Source organism: Populus euphratica, unplaced genomic scaffold, assembly GCF_000495115.2.
Source record: "Populus euphratica unplaced genomic scaffold, PopEup_1.0 scaffold3.1, whole genome shotgun sequence".
NCBI classification, from domain to species: Eukaryota; Viridiplantae; Streptophyta; class Magnoliopsida; order Malpighiales; family Salicaceae; genus Populus; species Populus euphratica.
In genome coordinates, this window is record NW_011499847.1 from 1,917,549 (window position 1) to 1,936,382 (window position 18,834).

General features: G+C 36.5%; 3 protein-coding genes across 5 annotated transcripts in view; 1 reads left to right on the forward strand and 2 right to left on the reverse strand.

Moving 5' to 3' along the window:
- Positions 1-1,008: 1,008 nt before the first annotated feature.
- On the reverse strand, positions 1,009-3,504 carry LOC105141079 (Pathogenesis-related thaumatin superfamily protein). 2 transcript variants are annotated; one of them, XM_011048186.1, is made up of 4 exons: positions 3,304-3,504; positions 2,512-3,208; positions 1,474-1,568; positions 1,009-1,362 (listed from the first exon to the last, which is right to left on the reverse strand). In XM_011048186.1, the coding sequence occupies exons 1-4, from the start codon at positions 3,362-3,364 to the stop codon at positions 1,355-1,357; spliced, it is 861 nt and encodes a 286-aa protein (XP_011046488.1). In that variant the 5' UTR covers positions 3,365-3,504; the 3' UTR covers positions 1,009-1,354. The 2 variants fall into 2 exon arrangements, with proteins under 2 accessions (XP_011046488.1, XP_011046480.1); XM_011048178.1 differs by having other exon boundaries at positions 1,009-1,568.
- A 6,621-nt stretch (positions 3,505-10,125) lies between these two features.
- On the forward strand, positions 10,126-14,423 carry LOC105141093 (auxin transporter-like protein 5). The gene is made up of 8 exons (XM_011048197.1): positions 10,126-10,529; positions 10,628-10,813; positions 10,953-11,065; positions 11,210-11,393; positions 11,675-11,772; positions 12,667-12,874; positions 12,966-13,223; positions 13,798-14,423. The coding sequence occupies exons 1-8, from the start codon at positions 10,374-10,376 to the stop codon at positions 14,068-14,070; spliced, it is 1,476 nt and encodes a 491-aa protein (XP_011046499.1). The 5' UTR covers positions 10,126-10,373; the 3' UTR covers positions 14,071-14,423.
- Positions 14,424-18,355: 3,932 nt separating this feature from the next.
- Positions 18,356-18,834, reverse strand: part of LOC105141100 (glycine-rich protein 2-like) — a 1,112-nt gene continuing 633 nt past the window's right edge. For both annotated transcript variants that reach the window (XM_011048214.1, XM_011048209.1), the window contains exon 2: positions 18,356-18,834. In XM_011048214.1, coding sequence (XP_011046516.1) covers positions 18,769-18,834 — 66 coding nt within the window. In that variant the 3' untranslated portion in view covers positions 18,356-18,768.

Here is an 18,834-nt window from a genome sequence, read left to right on the forward strand (position 1 = left end):
CGTACTAAACATATACCCCTTGGGTAATAAGAAAATCTCAGGCACTGTTTACTAATATGCTAGCCAAAATAATTTTCTTACGTTGTATAAAAATATGTGATCGTCTGAAAGAGTTTATCCACTAATGAAGACACGGTGTGGTTTTGCTGGACAACTTGGCAGTAGCCAATATCAGCAATACCCTTATTTTTTGCAGCAAGTGGATTTCAGAAGTTGATGTTAAGCTGGATGCCTTGGTTACTCCAGAAGCTCTCTCCAAGTGTTGATTTCTTTCTCTGTATCATTGAAACAAATTAAAATTTGCTGTTGCATTGCATAATTTAAACCAAATAGCCTCATTTCAAATAACATCCTCTCATGCAAGGTCCAAAATGGAGAGTTGAAATTCTGTGGCACGGTTCCTAATGAAGATCATGGCCACGCATGTCGAGGATCAATACATTTTAAAATTCTCATACCTGAATCCTAAGTACACTTAAACTTCACGGCACACGCAGCTCACAAAAGTACACAATTTGACACACAAAAGAAAGGTCAAAGTACCTATTTACATATGGAATATGTCTAGTTTTGATGGGTAAAGTATTGATTACAATCCTAATCCTACAAGTCCATATGGATTTTATTGCCCATGTCCTTAATTAGGATTAGAATTTGAGACATAACATGATGTTAAGACTTGACATTGTTTCAATCATACTCTAGAAGTCTTGTCGCAATCTAATTACCAGTTCCACTCCTTCTAGGCTGACCTCTCACCGTGTTGATTCAGGTACAACGGCTCCTAGATGATAATGGTTTGAAGCTTAGTGCGTGTGAAAGGAAGCAAAATCTTCCAAACTCTCCAACCTCATTGGCAATGATTCTGATGGAGTTAATAGTATCTTATTGATCTGCTGCGAAGCAATTCAAATCTCAGGGGCAATATGAACAATTCAAACAACGCGAGAAAAGGGAAGAAAACGCCTCAATTCAGAGTCGTGACTTGAACAATCCCAACATCTGCTGTAAAATCAAAAGCATTACCGCCTTCTCTTTCAATAATTTCGGGGTGATACAATCACTTGATCATAAGAATTTTTGTTTAGTCCAAAGGGCCAAAATCATTTGCCATATTGATATAGAACAGGCATTGGATATAGAAAATTCACGTGAACTATACAGAATGTATGCCTAATAATAGAGCTACGTGCATACAGAGGAAGAGATTTACAAGATTTCTCACAATAATTAATACGCCAGACAGACGTCGCTGATCATCCATCATCAACTGTTCTGTAAGAAATGCTGACGGTGAGCGGTGCAGCATTGAGAAAAGGGACCCCTAGCCTTCACGAGCGGGAATGTAAAGCAACTATCTGCCTGAAAGTGTCCAGGCCAACGTTAGTCACAAGGGAAATAAAGGCGGCCAAAAGAGCAAAAGTGCCGTTACTACAGAGGCTGCGCCCGCAAGAAATTGCTGTTGAACCACACCTGGAGATGAAGCACCATGGCTTCGGCTGTACATCGTAGTCTTGTTCACAAGTGGGAGCTCCACCCCATCTTTTCGCAATGCCAGGAATTTCTGGCTGGAATTTAAGAAGGAAATACATGAAGTTTCCTGATACAGGGCTGCCTTTTCAGCGTAAAATAATCAACTGAAAGTGGTTTAGCCATTAATTGGAAGCCACAGCATTCACATCTACATCTACAACGTGGATTGTTGCTTCTAAATGATCCAATCCAACTCTAGGTTGACAAAGATGGTAACAACTTTTCTACAGAGCATGATGGATAAAACTGTTCTTGTTTGCTGTCAATGTCGCAAACAACAAACATGATGAAAGAACTTTGAACAGCATGAAAATGATCTCAGCAGTATCGTAAGGTAGATAAGGATGATGTTTTAATAATTCACGTTGATAAAATTTAAGCTGAATAACAATTCTATGAAAAGTTCATCAAAAATAAGTAATCCTCCAGTTCAACCCTGAACAACAACACGACAAGGACGATCTTTAGAGTACAGGTAGACTAACATGTTTGTTTCAAAAAATATTTTCAACTCAGAAGTCAATTGTTCGAATGCAACCAGACTAATTTCCATGAACCGTCGATGGAGACAATTCTACCACCGCATTTTCTTTCCAAAATGATTGCTCCATTATCTTGTCAACCACTCACTCAGACTTTAGCAGACATTGACCATGATCCGTTGACTAATTCTAGCATATTATGACTAATCCAAATTCACATGCCATCGTTGTTTTTTTCCTGGTTAGTTAACTGAGTAAAATCATTATTGGTTGCTAATAAATTGTGTCGTTTCAAACATTAATTCGGTCCATCATTCATCACAATCAGTCCTCAATTATAAACTCCCTAGCTCCTAATCATATCCACAAACACAAATCCGAAATTTCTTGAACTTGACAGCCTGTCAACCCACCAAAATTACTCAACTATCCTCAAATAAACATAAGATCATCAAACAATATGAAATCATTTATAAAGTTAAATTAGTAAATTTACCTGGTATAAGGCAATGGACAAAATATGATATCGTAGTCTGTAGCAGCACAGGTGTACGTGCTGGTCTTGTCATCATACGCGTAGCTATACGAGCGTGGGCAAGCATGTTTAAAAAACAAGGAATACATTGATGGTCCACATGTCTCGGGCGTAGCATACCCCTCACTGCAACAAAATCTCGGATCACCAAACGCTTCACAAGCGCTTCTACACGCCACCGCACCCTTGCCGCCTGCCGCGGCGGACAACCTCAATTCCTTCGGACACGCGCCATTCAAGTCAATCAAGCACCCCGTCGCGCCACAACCTCCGCGTGTCACTTTCTTAGGGATAACCAGCATAGGTAAATTATAACCGTCCACTAAGCTGACATCATAAAAATCTAACCCATCAGCACCGTTCAAGGTAAACTCCGCCAACGTGGCAGGTGGTTGGGCCCCACTACCTAAACACTCAACCTTACCAGACCCACAGTCACCAGTGAGACATGAAAATTTGCCAGTCCGATCTTGGGAACAAAAGGTCCGACCCCAGACCCGACCCGACCAAGATCTTGGAATCTTAACTGTTCTTGATTTACCGCTATTGAGGTAAAACCCTGTAGTAGGGAGCTGTGCTGTCCCTGCGCCAGATAGCAAACCAGGCCATATCGTGTGCCTACACTTGTTGATGAATTTGAAAGTAATCGGTTCTACTCCTGCAAGAAGAACCAAGAAATCAAGAAACTGGGTTAGTTTAAAAATTGGAAGATCAAAAAAGAAAATGGGTTCTTGAAGTTAACTAGTAAGTTACCGGAGAAAGAAGAGAGGGAGATGAGAGTGAATAGAGCGAGAGAGAGACAGAGATGATCCATGAGAGGTTGAGGAAGATCAAGGAGAATGGTGAAAGGAAAGGTTTTTTTTGCGTTAGAGAGTGACTAAAGAACTTTACTTTATTTCTTGTCAAGGGTGTGAGCTTGAGACTTTTTTGCTTTGTTTTGTGTGGTCATGGAAGTTGACTGTTAACTGTTTAATATTTGGCGGCTTAGTTTACATTTTTTTTCTGGTGTTATTGGGCCTGTGGAAACTGTTAGCAGGTGGTAGAAGTAGGCGGTAATCTCTACAATCTGGGCCTGTTAGGTGTTTCAAATGCTGAGACTCAAGGCCCGTTTGGCATCAATATCTTTTAAAAAAGTATTTAATAGTTTAATAAATTGATAATAATTGTTTTTTAAAGTATTTTTTAATAAATTAAAATTATATTTATTTCATTTTTTAAAATTTATTTTTAATATTAATATATAAAAATAACTAAAAATATAAAATAAATTAATTTTAAATAAACAAATATTTCTTTAAAAAACATTATTTAAAACACAATTTCAAACAAAACTAAAACCTTTTTGTTCTAATTTAAATTAAAATAACTATAAATCATTAAAAAAAAATATTTTAGCAAAGAATATCATGATTCATGCTTTGTTTTTCAGAGATACTAATGTTTATTTTCAGAGATTTATGCTTCATTTTTTAGAATATTTGATTTAGGGTTTTTTTAATTAGATATGAAATTATTTTATTTTTTTTTATTTACGTGGGGTGTCCGGGCCAGCTTACGTGCACCACGACTAATCCCCATGGCCCACTGAACATCCTGCAAGCCCAGTGAGCAGGTAAGGCACCGCGGGAATGACATGCGTGCTTGGTGAGGTTCGAACCAAGGTGCGGAGGAAGGGAACAAGCCCCTCCCACCGCTAGGCCAGAACCTCACTTGCGATGAACTTAAGTACGGTGGTGGACTAGACTGATAACGTAAATATACTGAAATTAACACATTGTGATGAGATAATATCCCATCAACTTGTGTTACATATTGTCTAATTATTTTTATATTTTTAAATAAAAAATAGTTTAAAAAATAATTATTATTCTAAAAACTTATTTAGAAATAAAATTGTAATTATTTTTTAAAATACTTTTCATGTTGAAATATATAAAAGAATTTTTTTTATTTTTAAAAAATTATTTTTAAGATTAACACCTCCAAACAATTCAAAATATATAAAAATTTATTTTTAATAAAAAAATTAATTTTTTTAAAAATATATTTACACCATCTTCGCAAACAATTTCTAAACAAGAAGTCAAGCTTCCAAACAGCTTCCAGCAAGAATTCAAGGGACGCAAAGGAAACCAACAAGACCATGGCTGCTTGAACGGACAAAAAACCCATATTAAATATATCCCATTTTGTATCAAAATCATTCATGTGGGACGTTTTAATATATATATATATATATATATTAGATCCTTTGTTCAATCAACGTTCAGTAATCGGGTTTTACTTCCCTTGCAAAAAATTCCTCGTCACACACACACACGCACACACACGAAAAAAGATAACGTTAATTCTTGTGAGAATTACATGGAAATAGAGACGGTCAAGGCACTATTAATGCCAATAATCTATCACGGAGTATTGATTGGAGACTGTACCTCCGGTCACCGGTAATCAATGAGCCGGTGTTATCTGTCATGGTTTCAGTTTTAAGTGGGCAGTTAGAAGGCTAGCTGAATAATGGTTTGAGCAAAGAGGGAATAAAGCCATTTGGGCCAGGCTATAGAGTCGGCGATGGGCACTCCTCTTAACTACTCGGACTCTAAGCCATCAAGTTTAGGTCAATTTCTCTTTAGATTGCAAGCATGCATGTGATGAGTCCCAGATAGTAAACTCTAGGATTAGATGACTAATTAGTTTGCTTAACATGTCAGGTAAATTTTTTTATACTCAGAAATTTAGGTGAAGTTCGTAATAAAAAAATTATTATGAACGCATTAGCTGGAGGAGGACGAATTACCTATCAAAAAACATAATTTCCAAAAAGTTGAAAATAGACGTGTAAAGGATTATTTTAGAGTACTTTGATGATTAAAGGAAAAGGAAAAGTTACTAATATGAATTTTTGTAAATTGTAACCATAAACATCATAATGACATTTGAAGATGTAGTTCATTTGTGTTTGAAAACTATATTTTAGAAAGTAACAATAATAATAATGGTCAAATATAAAATAGTATTATAAGTGTGACGGTATAAAAGTAATAATGACAATTTAATTCTAACTTGATAAATAGTTATTGATATGATATAAATATTATTAAACTTAATCCAAATCTAAATAAATTGGAATATTACTATTGAAATGTTTAGATATTTACATCATATTTATCATGTTTCAGTTATCTATAGTATATATTATTTGATTATTATTTAATATTTAATATTTAATAAAAAATAAAATAGTAATATATATTTTTAAAAAGTGTGTGTGTGTGTGTGTGTGTGTGTTTAAGAGAAAGGGAAAGAAAAGGGAATGTAGAGTCATATCAAAGGCCAAGAAGTTCTAATAAGACACAATGAAATACCTTCTTGTGCTTTGGACCCAAAATGCAGCTTTAATGGGGTAAGAAAAGGGGCACGGAGCGAACAAGCCACTGGCTCTTTCGATATAGGATTCTTTGATTCTAAAAATTGCTGCCAAAATGGAGGCCATAAAGGGTAGTTTGCATGATGGTGTTTGTTGATTAATGGACTTGAAATCGATGTGGGCAGCTGATGCTCAAGTGATGGAGTTGACCACGATTAGAAATCATCAAATCGACAAGGGCAGCATCATTCCAAGTCAATGTAGTTTCTAATCTCATGCCTCTTTATGTGCCTAAAGACAAACAAAGGTATGCCTTTTCTGATAAAAGAAAATCAAAACTCATAAAAACTGTTCATTGTAGAAGGAGTTGGAGGCCTGAAGTTTGAAAACTGGGGACCTCAATCATTGCTGAAGAGGAATTATATGCAGAATTCTTCAAAGAAAATCTCTCCACATCCGACCTACAAAAAAAAAAAAAAACAAGAACTAGAAGAGAGATCATAGGATGTGAATATCCAGGGAGCTGATTATAGAACATAATATCTTGTCTAAGGTGGCATTCACATCATTGAGAGAGGATTAATGTTTCAAGTTAATTGATGATTATGATTAACTTTCCCTTAAGGAGAAACAAAGCCGTTATGTTTTGTATCCTTACTGCTATGAAAATCACAGCAGAGGATGATTATTGTTCATCATAGGTTATAACTTTAGCACGACGTATCACCATTGTGATTCATTTGCTTTTTGCAGGCATGGCGTGCTAAATTCCATAACATGTCAATTCTAGATCATTAGTTAGCTTGTCTGAGTGTCCATTATAAGGATGGTTTGAGCCTGAAGTGCATTTCGGAAAATTTTACTGTCGTAACCAAAATTATCACAGAAAATCCAATGATACATCTCTTGTCTAATGGCCCCCCAATTTAGTGACTACAACATACATTTCAAAGGCACAGTTTTAGCACAATCAGCATGCGATGTCCATACATGGTGTTAGTTTCAATCACAAGACATTACAGGACCCTCCATCTTCCTTTGTCTCAAGTGCTCGATCTATCTGTTTGAGAGAGAGCCCTGGAGCAGCTTATGAGATGAAAATTATTTAACACTTCAAAACAGTGTCTCTGGTGAGATGAAAATTACTATTTATTTTCAGCTTATGAGATGAAAATTATTCTGGTGACATCATCTTACTTCTCTCGATTCCATGTGATTTGGTAGGTTCCACAATTTTTCCCTGAAAATAAATATTCTGGTGACATCATCTTACTTCTCTCGGGCAGGGAGTAAATAAAAATTACTGCTGCACGCAAGACTGTAGATGTTAAACTAGCTACAGCTTAACCTCGAGAAATGATGCCGGCAAATGGTCAAGAGCCTTCACCATAGCTCCCATAGACAAAGCGAATCCAAATTCATTTGAATCAAATATAGACAGACACATCAGAGATTATAGTCTCTGTACATTCGAAATGCTTGGATGTTCTGATGGAGGACAAAGATGACGCTAAATGCAAACAAGCATGCAACAGTATATGGTGCTTGGCACCACACACCATTGGTCAAAGGAGACACAGTCCACAGAGAATGTTTCTGGTCCCAGTTACTCGAGAGCATGACCTCTATCACGAATTGATAAATATGGAGCCCCAGCAAACCCCATGAATATGTTCCACAACATCAACACAACAAAGCTTTTTTTTACACCTGTAGATGTCATGCCTTTTTCTTAATAATTTCAGCAATAGGTGGATGGGTATTTTTTTCTAATTAATATATAAAAAGACAAAATAATCATGATGTTTAATCATGAGATGAAAGGTAATCAATAATCTCTCCAGGTGACTCCTTCAAATTCAAAAGGAAGGGGCTGGTGAAGAAAATACTCTTTAAGGAGGAGTGGAAAATGTACAGTAGGGATTTTGAGCATAATTCTTTGGTACGTCAAATAATTATATTTCTCTTTCGTTTTCTCTAATACCGCACCTCCTGTCACTTTTTAAAAAAGAATGCAGTGCCGTGGTTCAGCACACTGTTTTTTTCTCACTTTCTTCACCTTTTCTCTCTCGATTTTAATCCCTGTTCATCTACAGTGTTTGTACGAGCATGCATGCATACACATGCTATAAACTCTACACGCTTAGCAAAAGTTTCAAAAATACAAGACATGTATATAGTTAGTGTACGTAGTTATGTGCTCTGTGGGAAGATCATGAGGTTTAAAATGTAATTATGATTGTATTTTGAAGTGTATTTTATTTAGAAATGTTTTAAAATAATTTTTTTATTTTAAAAAATTATTTTATGATATCTGAACATCAAAATAATTTAAAAATATTAAAAAAATATTAATTTAAAATAAATAAAAAATTGCTCTACATCTATCAAGTTGTCATCATCTAGCTAGGCTTGAAGAGGTGAAGAGAATCTAAATGATGAGAAACGAGAAAAGTGTAGAGAAGAATGCAGTCAGTCAGTGAAGAATACTGGCAAATATCCAGAGTATTAGAACAATAAAATAAAGGAAGGCAGTTTCCAAGGGCAAATGATCTAGCAAAGCCTCCACTGGTTTTATTATACTGTCTATATATGTATTTGTCCTTGATGTTGAGGATTATACAAGTAAACAAGTCTCCATGTGAATAAGGGATTTAGGGGTTTGGGCTCAGAGAGAGAGAGAGAGAGAGAGAGAGAGAGAGAGAGAGGCTTCTCGAGTTTACAAAGCTTAGAAGGCCATGTGATAAAAGCAGCTTTCTTCTTCTTGTAAAGCGACCACGCCCGTTTGGCTGCAATCATGCGGTCTAACTTGTTATAATTTCTCTTCACATATTCCCTTGCTTATTTTCTTTTTTAATCTGGTCTTCTTTCACCCCCCCACCCTGCGCACCTTGTTCTTATACAAATAATTTTGTTTACACCACACTTGCTTGCTATTTACCGAAGTTATTGAACTTATAGCTTAGTTAATTCAATACCTAATTATATAGAATAATTCAAGTTAACTAAAATTAATTTAAAATAATATCATTTATTTTTTTAAAGAATTAAAACAATACATTTTATTTATAAAAAAAACAAATTAGATTTTGATCTGGTTGGGCAAATCATTAGTCAAGTTAACCAGAATAACTCTATATTATTTAAAAAAAAAAAAAAATTAAATAATTAAACCAACCATGTCAATTTTTTTTAAAATAAAATTAAATAATTAAACCAACCATGTCAATCAAACCAAATCACTCAAGTTTAATAAGTGTGATTTCTACCTCAGAACCCTTATCAAAAACTTCCTAGATTAAGTTGTGATGCCACCGGTGCAAATAAAGAATTAGAAAGATTTTTATTCCTTTCTTGAGTGTGAAAACATGGAATATTTAAAAATAATGGTTGCATCCATTCATGCATAGTACATGTGAGAAATCTTGTACCTTGTGCACAGTCCATGTGAAAAATTATGTTTTAAAATCTGATCACCGTTGAACAATATTAGCACCAATGTGCCGACATGAAGTGGCCAAAATGCAACACCATGTAAGAAAAAAATTATGGAGATTAAATTAACTAGCTATAGGTTAAACTAGGCGTGTCGAAAATGACAACGATAATCAGCTCGGGAAGCGTAGAGAACCACTCGTGCGGAGAAGCCACCCACGCTCTCCAAATAATTACGCTTTAGAGAAAAGCAATTGTGCTGTAGAAAACAAACAGAGTTAAGGTGATAGATTTTTGTAAAACTAACACTAACAAGCAATGCTACGAGGCTGAAACCGGCTCAACAAGTTAATCCAGTATCCGATTAATTCAGGTTTAACTTTTGGTGGGTTCTGAAAAATTATATTGGAATTAACCTAATTAAATCGGGTATAATTTCACAAGTTAATCAAATCAACTTGGTCAAGAATTTTTTAAAAATAGTCAAACTAGTATTATTTTAATTTTCTTAGACTTGAATTAACCGGTCTAACGTGCTAAATCAACTTAATAACTCTGCTGATTATATGATAATTTTAGATCAACTCATATGTGCTGCTGTTAACTTAACCTCTAAACTAATGTTAGAGCTTAATTTTAGTCAAATAGATCATAATTGCCGATTTGCCAAGATTATGAAGAAAAACCAAAATAACAAAAAGGGGCTCGAAAACCATTATATTTCTTCAAAAAACGCAAGAACTTTAAAGCTCCAAAAAGTTGATTCTACCCTCTTCCCAAAACCCCAGTTATCTAAAATACCTTTCAAACATAGCCTTTCCCACCCCTCAAGAACTCCTCTCCTGTCTTGTATATATAGCACCACTACAATATGCTTCTCTTCACTTCCATTTCCAATCTCAAAAGCCCTTCTTTACTGTTTGCACGCTATCTTCAGCGGTGCTTGCTACTACTATATAAAGTCACCACTTGAATTAATAAAGAGTGAAAAGTAAGTGAGAGTGAGAGAGAGGAGGAGCCAATGGCTACTGATAAGGTCGTGGAGACAGTGATGGTAGGTAACTATGTGGAGATGGAGACTGAAGGGAAGCCTAAGGACATGAAAGCAAGGTTTTCCAAGTTCTTATGGCATGGTGGTTCTGCTTATGATGCTTGGTTTAGCTGTGCTTCAAATCAGGTTAATTTTCTTTATTCCCTACAATCTTTCTTTGATAGTTATAGGAAATTAATGCTTTTCTTAACGAGTTTGCTTGTTTTTTCGTTTTTTTTTCCCAGGTGGCTCAAGTATTGCTAACATTGCCTTACTCATTTTCTCAACTAGGGATGCTATCAGGCATCTGCTTTCAGCTCTTCTATGGGTTGCTGGGTAGCTGGACAGCTTATCTAATTAGCGTACTCTATGTAGAATACAGAACAAGAAAAGAAAGAGAGAAGGTGGATTTCAGGAACCATGTCATCCAGGTTAGTTGATTACTAATTTCAACTCATACAAAAAGTACAAGACAAAATTTTCGTATACTCCTACAACTTGTTAATCCATGTCCTAACACGGGTTACCATGTTTTTCTGTGTATTAATTCTATAATTCTCGATACAACAGTGGTTTGAAGTTCTTGATGGGCTCCTTGGAAAGTATTGGAGGAACGTGGGGCTGGCTTTTAACTGCACTTTTCTTCTTTTTGGATCTGTAATTCAACTCATAGCTTGTGCAAGGTGATTGGGACTCTAAATATGAAACCTGCCCCTTCTTTAACTCTTGCTTTTAACTTTTTCCTCGTTCAATTTCAATAAAATATGGGACTATCCACAGTAAAGAATCACCAGTCTGACCATTGGGTTTCTTTAATTTTTCTGCAGCAATATATATTACATCAATGATAATCTAGACAAGAGGACTTGGACTTACATCTTCGGGGCTTGTTGTGCTACCACAGTGTTTATTCCTTCATTTCACAATTACAGAATCTGGTCATTCCTTGGCCTCGTTATGACTACTTACACTGCTTGGTACCTCACCATTGCTTCCCTCCTTCATGGCCAGGTAATTGGCTTTACACTTACCCCATTTTAATTTATTTGTTCTTGGCATGCTTTAACACCATTTTAAATACCAAGTACGATACAAAGAATGCATGGATTTTCATGCAATAGAACCATGACACGTTTCCCATCACCTTAGGACAACCTGTCCTTCACATGTTCGTTGTCTTTGATCTCTACAAGACCAGATCCTTGTTGTCCTATTTATTGTGTTGCCTTAAGCTCTTAATTAATATTATATAATGTGTTGATGATGGTCATTAATGGGGTGATCATGTGTAGGTGGAGGGTGTTAAGCATTCGGGTCCAACCAAAATAGTGCTATATTTCACTGGGGCCACAAACATTCTCTACACATTCGGGGGACATGCCGTTACTGTGTAAGACAAACCTTGATTTATAATTCGTGTCTTCTACGTTATTTACAAAATTAATGTTTCTACTTTTCTTTGAATTGTGTTTTATTAATGTCTTTGCGTTTGAACTTGGCCATAAATAAAAGGGAAATAAGAATGAAATGTAAAAGGGCTTAACGTCATTGTGAAAATTACGACTCCTTCACTTGCTAGGACATTATCTGACCAAGCGATCATCTAATGACCAACCTCTGTGTATGAGCTTTCATGGCTGATTTTTTAATACCCGAGTTGCCCTCCTTAGGCGTGGGAGGCAAAAGGTCTCTGTTTCACTGGGAACCCTACTACATGCTTTTTAATGTAGAAAGCCAATCATCTTTTTTCTATCTGTTGCTCTTGCTTTTATTATTGGAAGACGCCAAGAGGGGTCCGGTTTCATCAAAGATTCGTCTGTGTTAGATTTATGGTCGAGGTAAAAAAGTAAAAAGGTTAAAAGACAAGATTGTCCAATGCTTCCTTTATCTCTCCATTAAAGCAAGAAGAACATTAATTTCAGATGTTATTGTTGTCCTAGCTAGAGCTTGTCCTAAAAAGCCTACAAAAATGATTACTGATGGGATCTAAGATCACTGCTCCTCTAATTAGGGTCTTCACTGGTTTACAAGTGGTGAACGAAATGGGATGCGGTAAGAACCAAAATAATTTTACCACTTAGTTAGGGTAAATTTAATATTTTACCTAGGGCAGAAAGAAATATGAGGCTCGCAGAAGTACCATGTTAGTAAAAATGACAGTAGAAGAAAATCTTAGTTGCTTGTGCCCCATGATAGCGAATGATTCCCTTCCTTCTTTGGTTTGATAGAAATGTTATCATGAGTCCAGCAAATTTAACTAAAGAAATGAGTTTTGGTGAGACAGGGAGATAATGCACGCTATGTGGAAGCCTCAGAAGTTCAAGGCCATATACTTACTGGCTACTCTGTATGTTCTGACTCTGACACTCCCTTCAGCAGCAGCAGTATATTGGGCATTTGGTGACATGCTTCTCAATCACTCCAATGCCTTTTCTCTTCTCCCAAGATCTCCCTCAAGAGACATGGCTGTCATTTTAATGCTCATCCACCAGGCATGCACATACATTTTGCTTATACGTATATTCATGCACAAATACATAAATAAATAAATAACAAAGTAGTATTTGTTTCGTGTGTTTGCAGTTTATAACATTTGGGTTTGCCTGCACACCACTATACTTTGTGTGGGAGAAAGCAATAGGGATGCATGAATGCAAGAGCTTGTGCAAAAGGGCTGCAGCCAGATTGCCTGTGGTTATTCCCATTTGGTTCTTAGCCATTATCTTCCCATTTTTTGGACCCATCAATTCCACCGTTGGATCACTCCTGGTCAGCTTCACAGTCTATATCATCCCTGCCCTAGCGTACATGTTCACCTTCAAATCATCTGCTGCAAGAGAGGTACTCCTTTACTATCCATCTCATCGATTCGTACTAAACCTAAACATGGAGAATGCCCAGCTTTTGTCAGACACCATGATGTCAAGGTTTGACTGAACAGAATCAGCGAAAGAATCAAAACTCGTTAATTAATGTCGACCAAAAGAATAATTAATTAGGGCTCATGGCAATGAGTAAACGGCAAGAAATGCAGATAGTAGCGTGTGGTCACATTCTAGCAGACCAGACCCGGAACTTTCTCCTAATCAGATAATGATATAATTAAGATCATGTTGTCCAAGCCATTGAATGCCATGATACTTTAACATTTAAGCCATTCGAAAATGATATAATTGGCTTGCATAAAGGAATGAGATATGTGCTGCACCACCGAGGCAGAGTATCTAGCCGTACCTGATTCTTCATATCTTGTTTGTACTCTATTAAATTGTCTTGTCCTGATGGACCTTTTCTATTCCGTACAGCTACAAAAATACGCGGGACCCTGAGGCCCCAAGAACCCTTATGATCCGATTCATTGTTGACCCAGTATTGCAATTTGGCCATTGTGTGACTCTGTTTTCTCTGCTTGCAGAATGCAGTGGAGCGACCACCAAAGTACATGGGGAGATGGGTAGGGACATACGTGATGAATTCATTTGTGGTAGTGTGGGTGCTGATTGTTGGGTTTGGATTTGGTGGATGGGCTAGTGTTACAAATTTCGTACACCAAATTGATACTTTTGGGCTCTTCACAAAGTGTTACCAATGCCCACCTCCAACAATGGCGCCATCATTGCCGCACCTAAATGCCACGGCAGCTCCTCCACCTCTCCACCACCCACACAACCTTACTCACAGCCCATGATTTTAGCCACTTCGAAGATTGCTAACTCCAAAGTTCTCATAGTCATCTGGGTTCCACCCTTTGATCAAGGGCCTTTCCATCTCAGTCAGCTTGCTTGGTAGACCATGGACAGAGAGGATAAAAAGAATCACAATGTGGTTGGCTAGTCAAAATTGTCATGTACTCATAAACATACAAATCCCATCCTATTTTCATCATAATTCTGTCTTTATCCTGCTTTAGAGAGTTGTTATGTGTTCTCAGAGAAAAGAAAAAAAAAAACGTCTATGAAATTTTTGAATATGTGTACTTTTAGCTATGAGATTCCGAAATGTTTAGCACCTGTCTTAGTCCAAGATTCTCCTTCTAGCCCTTGTCCTCCTTTTCAACGTTATTCTGCAAGAGTCAAGAAATGGTAATTAAAGGTTTTCTCACCTAATTAGAGATCTTAATTTGTGATGATGAATACTTATTTTATATTGGAAAATCTCAGCAATACATCGTCACTTCGATAACATGCATGCAACCGTGCCGAATAAATGGTGTGTTGGATAAATAAGATAAAAAATGATTTAGATATTGAATAGCCAAAGATATTGCTATTGCCTTCCAAAATTTTCTGGCTTTTATTTTGTGATTGTAATGACTATTTTATGAATTGCGTTAGAAAAACAACAATGACAGTATTATAACATAACATTTTTTTTTTTCAGTTTTAATGATTGTAGAGTACCTGATAAGAAAAAGATACAAATTGCCAAACCAATTTGTTTTTATTAAAACGAAGTCATTCTATTATTATTTTTTTAATTTTTTGAGTTGATTATATTAGTTTGACCAGGTCATACATCAATCAAGATAAATCAACCAAGTTTTATTAAATCAATATAATTTTTAATTTAATTTAAATTAATTTTTTGATCATGAGCTTATGGATATACCTCTTGAGTTTGGTTTCATATTTATGGCCAAAACTACACTATAATAATTCTTTTTATGATAGAATCCTCATCCTTCCATCTATGAATTATTTTTGCAAGACCCTTATAAAATATAAGTTTTATCCTTATATTTAAGGGTTTGTTCAACAAGACCCTTCCAAAAGTTTATAAATTATCTGCTTTCTTACCGTCATTCTTTTTTTAAACCCCCACCCCTCTATTTCACTCTAGCTCAACCTCTGTATACTGTTACTAGAACTAAATAATTCATTAGGATGTGAGTACATTTGACATGATTTAAATCTTGATTAAAAAAAAATCACTAAATCAGCCCATCAAGTGAGAATTTAACAGCACATCCTTCTTCAATTTTGGAGATAAACCACTCGAAAGATCCTTATCATCATCTACTATCCATGTTGCCTTGTCACATTAGCTAGTCCATTCTAAACTTCCATGGCAGTATTTAGTGTCGCCTTCAATTTTTCATCTCATTGCCCCATCAAACCTCTGCTCGCGCACCAACCCCATGGAGGGTGCTTAGATCGATCGTGAAAATGACATGTCAGGCAAAGTCACGACCAGTCACTTTCTATGCAAACTATACCAAGCTCATTCCATGATTATAGCAGGTGACTTGACCTGGTAGAATGCCAACCAGACAAGTCCCTGGTGATTAAAAAGAAGAGAAAGATGGACGAATGACGTCAGGATTGAGGCTACTGTTGCTCCATTTTTTGAGTGAATAAGGCTGCTAGAACTATATGCCATGAAGTGTCTGATGTGGGAATCTAATAAAAATCTGCCACTATTTATAAAGGTTATAATAGCAGGGTCACAGAGTGCTCAAAGTTCCCTTTGATGACAGACCTCGATCCCTTTATAAGAGCATGCGACCTCCATGGGAAAAAAAAAAAAAAAAGCTTCATGTCTTTCTGTAAAGATTGCTTAGGTTCTTACATGGTTTCCTCCTTTATTCGAAAGACAAGAAGACAATAATGAACGTGAGGGAGACATGCTCTTTGGCTTATTTTTGCCTATGAAGTGATTTAAAAATAGTAAATCCAGTCATATTTAGTTTAATTATCGAGTTAAAATGTGTCTTTTGGCCCTCGAATTTACTTTTTTCTATTTTGAAATACTAACCAAAGATAAGTTTGGTTAAACTTACTTGGAAATACGTAAGAGGACATGAATAAAAACCCAGATAGAATCTCAAGCCCAATGAACGTGTAATATATATGAAAAGGTTTTTCTTTTCCATAGTAAACTTTGGTTAATTTAATTATTAGCTACACCATTTAACTACTTTCTTAATAAGCAGATCTGCCATCTTTAGAGCCAATCACCTAACCCTCTTAAGGAGGTGATTAAACATATTAAAAACTGAATTTAAGTTATACTTATTCATCATCCACCGCCTAAGGCAAGGAAAACATGAGATTAGAAGTTCAAAACCTTTATAAGGCAGCTAAATATTCAATTGTTTGGAAATGGAAATATATTAAGGTGTGATGAAAACGAATCGAGTAGAGGGAAAATATGGTGAAAAGATTAGTGAACAGCAATGTCAGAATCAGAAGAAAAGAGAGAAAGAAGATAACATAGAAAGAAGAGGAAAGATAGGAAATGTAGAAAATCTTCAAATCTCAACGTACTGTTTCCTGTCTGTCATTAACAGTATAACTTATATGCAAACACACCACTCCTAACTTCCAAATGGGTCAATACAAAATGAAATGAACTCCAAATCTGAAGAGATATGATTGTGATTTGTTTCCATATAATTCATAATTAGACTGACAAGAGTGAAAAAAGAACTGAATTTTTTCGTTCCCTAGAAAGTCAACTTTCTCAATGGATGGGAAAAAAAAGATCTCTAAATTGGAATCTATTTGCTGTAAAAATCTTTGTGAAACCCGTTATTCAGTAATTCGTGGCCAGGTAAATGCTAACTAAACTCACCAGGCATAAGGGGTTCTGCAGTAAACTATATTTTTAAGGTATGAATACTAAGTATTTTCAATCCTTGACAAGTTTTATTCGCACCAAATTTGATTTTTTTTTTTTTTGGTGGCAATTCATATATTCTGAAGTGCATGATGGCTAGTGTATCTGTCCATCTGTCTTGGCAAAGAAGAAAACACATCTCAAGAATGTGCAAGCAAAGCTAACAGCCAGCCCACTTAATCCAGAAACTTCATCTCTCGAGGTATGAATTGATCGGCAGTCCGGTAGGCAAATGTCATGGCAATTATATTCTCCCAATGATACGTTGTTGGGTTTATGAAAACCCAGTCCTCAAGACCCAAAAGCCCAGCAAAAGATTTGAAGACCGAACTTGGGCCCTTCCAAAATCACAACATCGACTTGGTCCAAAATATCACCAAGCTCTACAAAGAGAATTATGCCTTGCAGTAAGGGAGACCTCCCCGGTGAGGTCCACAATAATTTGTGAGAATGGTTACCCATAATAAGCCCACCTCAGAGTTTTTTTCACCCTAACGACAACAGTGAATCTTGACCAAGAGAACACCACACGTTACAGAGAAATGAAAGCGAACACCACTGGGCATGTATGGTTAGAAAGTGGCAGCCTCAGCAAATGTTCGTAGTTTTTTGTAGCATGTTCAGCATTTGGAAGGACGCCTCCACATGCCACTCAAGATTGGTCAACACATTTATTTCATGACCAAGAACCAGTGTATTTTGGTCCCCATTCCATCACTGCAAGGAAACCAAATGAAGCACAGCAGTAAATGAGCAAATCCCACCACCAAGCTCACTGAATTGGTTCCCATTACAAATCCCATGCCGATAAAGGCAGCTTGGTTGCAATTTCTCAGGTGGAGTTGAAGGTTCATTCTTCTTTCCATGAAACAACCCAGCAGGCCAGCACTGCTCCTGCAACCCGCTTTCAATCCCACACACATAATCTAATGAAACTAATTAAGCATCATATCTAGGATTAGCGGCTAATCAAAGGAGTAAGTGGGATCTTAAAACGAGAAGACCACGAGTGGAAGGAAGCGTGGAACCACACAAGATGGTACTGCAAAACAGGGAGCTCCCATAATTGGTGAGCTTTGCATTATTCGAGAGCTTTATGCACTGATGTGGTTCAAACTTTCCAAGAGAGAGAGAGGGGAGTAGTCTAAATAGCCCTCCCTTCAAACCTGCAATTTGCGCCCACAAGACCAAATAAAGAACCAATAAAAATCTGAGGGCATCAAAAGTTGGTCTTTAAAGAATACAATTTCCCTTTCATGGCTCTTGAGAGTATAAAAAGCAATTTATCAAGCAAGATACAGAGATCAAGAAGCGTCACAATCTGAGGACAAAATAAAAAGATTAAGATGCTAATAGAGCATTGAATCAAACCAGCATGTATATTCATATATATTGTGTATAAAAACAGTGAGAGATTACAGCTTAGAACAAGATAATTGTTTCCTTCACCAAGATCCAATCCCTCTCTACTGCCCCCTACTACTTAAGACCTATCACCATCATACCGATTTGAAACCTTCTAGCAACTTGAAACCAGACAGACAGACAATCACCACCATTAAAAACCTTAAAACAACATCAAAACACTTGGATAGAGCAAGGAACCCATTAAGCCCAAACACTAGAATGAGTCACCGAGAAGACCACCTAAAAGACAACACCACTAAATGCAAAAGCAAAGGTAAAAGAGGTGGAAATAAATCAGTAAAGAGGAAGACTTGATAAAAATCAATTCTCCTTTTTGCTATTTCCACTCCATACCCTAAAATCAACGTCCACTATTAGGACACTCCCTGGCAAAATGGCCAGTACCGCCACAGTTGTAACACCCCCC

What these genes read in the sequence shown, in the direction of transcription:
- LOC105141093 (XM_011048197.1), top strand. Translation starts at nt 10,374, where the DNA reads ATGGCTACTGATAAGGTCGTGGAGACAGTGATGGTAGGTAACTATGTG. An exon ending in CAACTCATAGCTTGTGCAAG is followed by an intron (nt 11,066 to 11,209) that starts GTGATTGGGACT and finishes ATTTTTCTGCAG; the next exon opens with CAATATATATTACATCAATG. An exon ending in AATCATCTGCTGCAAGAGAG is followed by an intron (nt 13,224 to 13,797) that starts GTACTCCTTTAC and finishes CTCTGCTTGCAG; the next exon opens with AATGCAGTGGAGCGACCACC.
- LOC105141079 (XM_011048178.1), bottom strand. Translation starts at nt 3,364, where the DNA reads ATGGATCATCTCTGTCTCTCTCTCGCTCTATTCACTCTCATCTCCCTC. An exon ending in CTCCCTCTCTTCTTTCTCCG is followed by an intron (nt 3,209 to 3,303) that starts GTAACTTACTAG and finishes TTCTTCTTGCAG; the next exon opens with GAGTAGAACCGATTACTTTC. An exon ending in TGTCCATTGCCTTATACCAG is followed by an intron (nt 1,569 to 2,511) that starts GTAAATTTACTA and finishes CTTAAATTCCAG; the next exon opens with CCAGAAATTCCTGGCATTGC.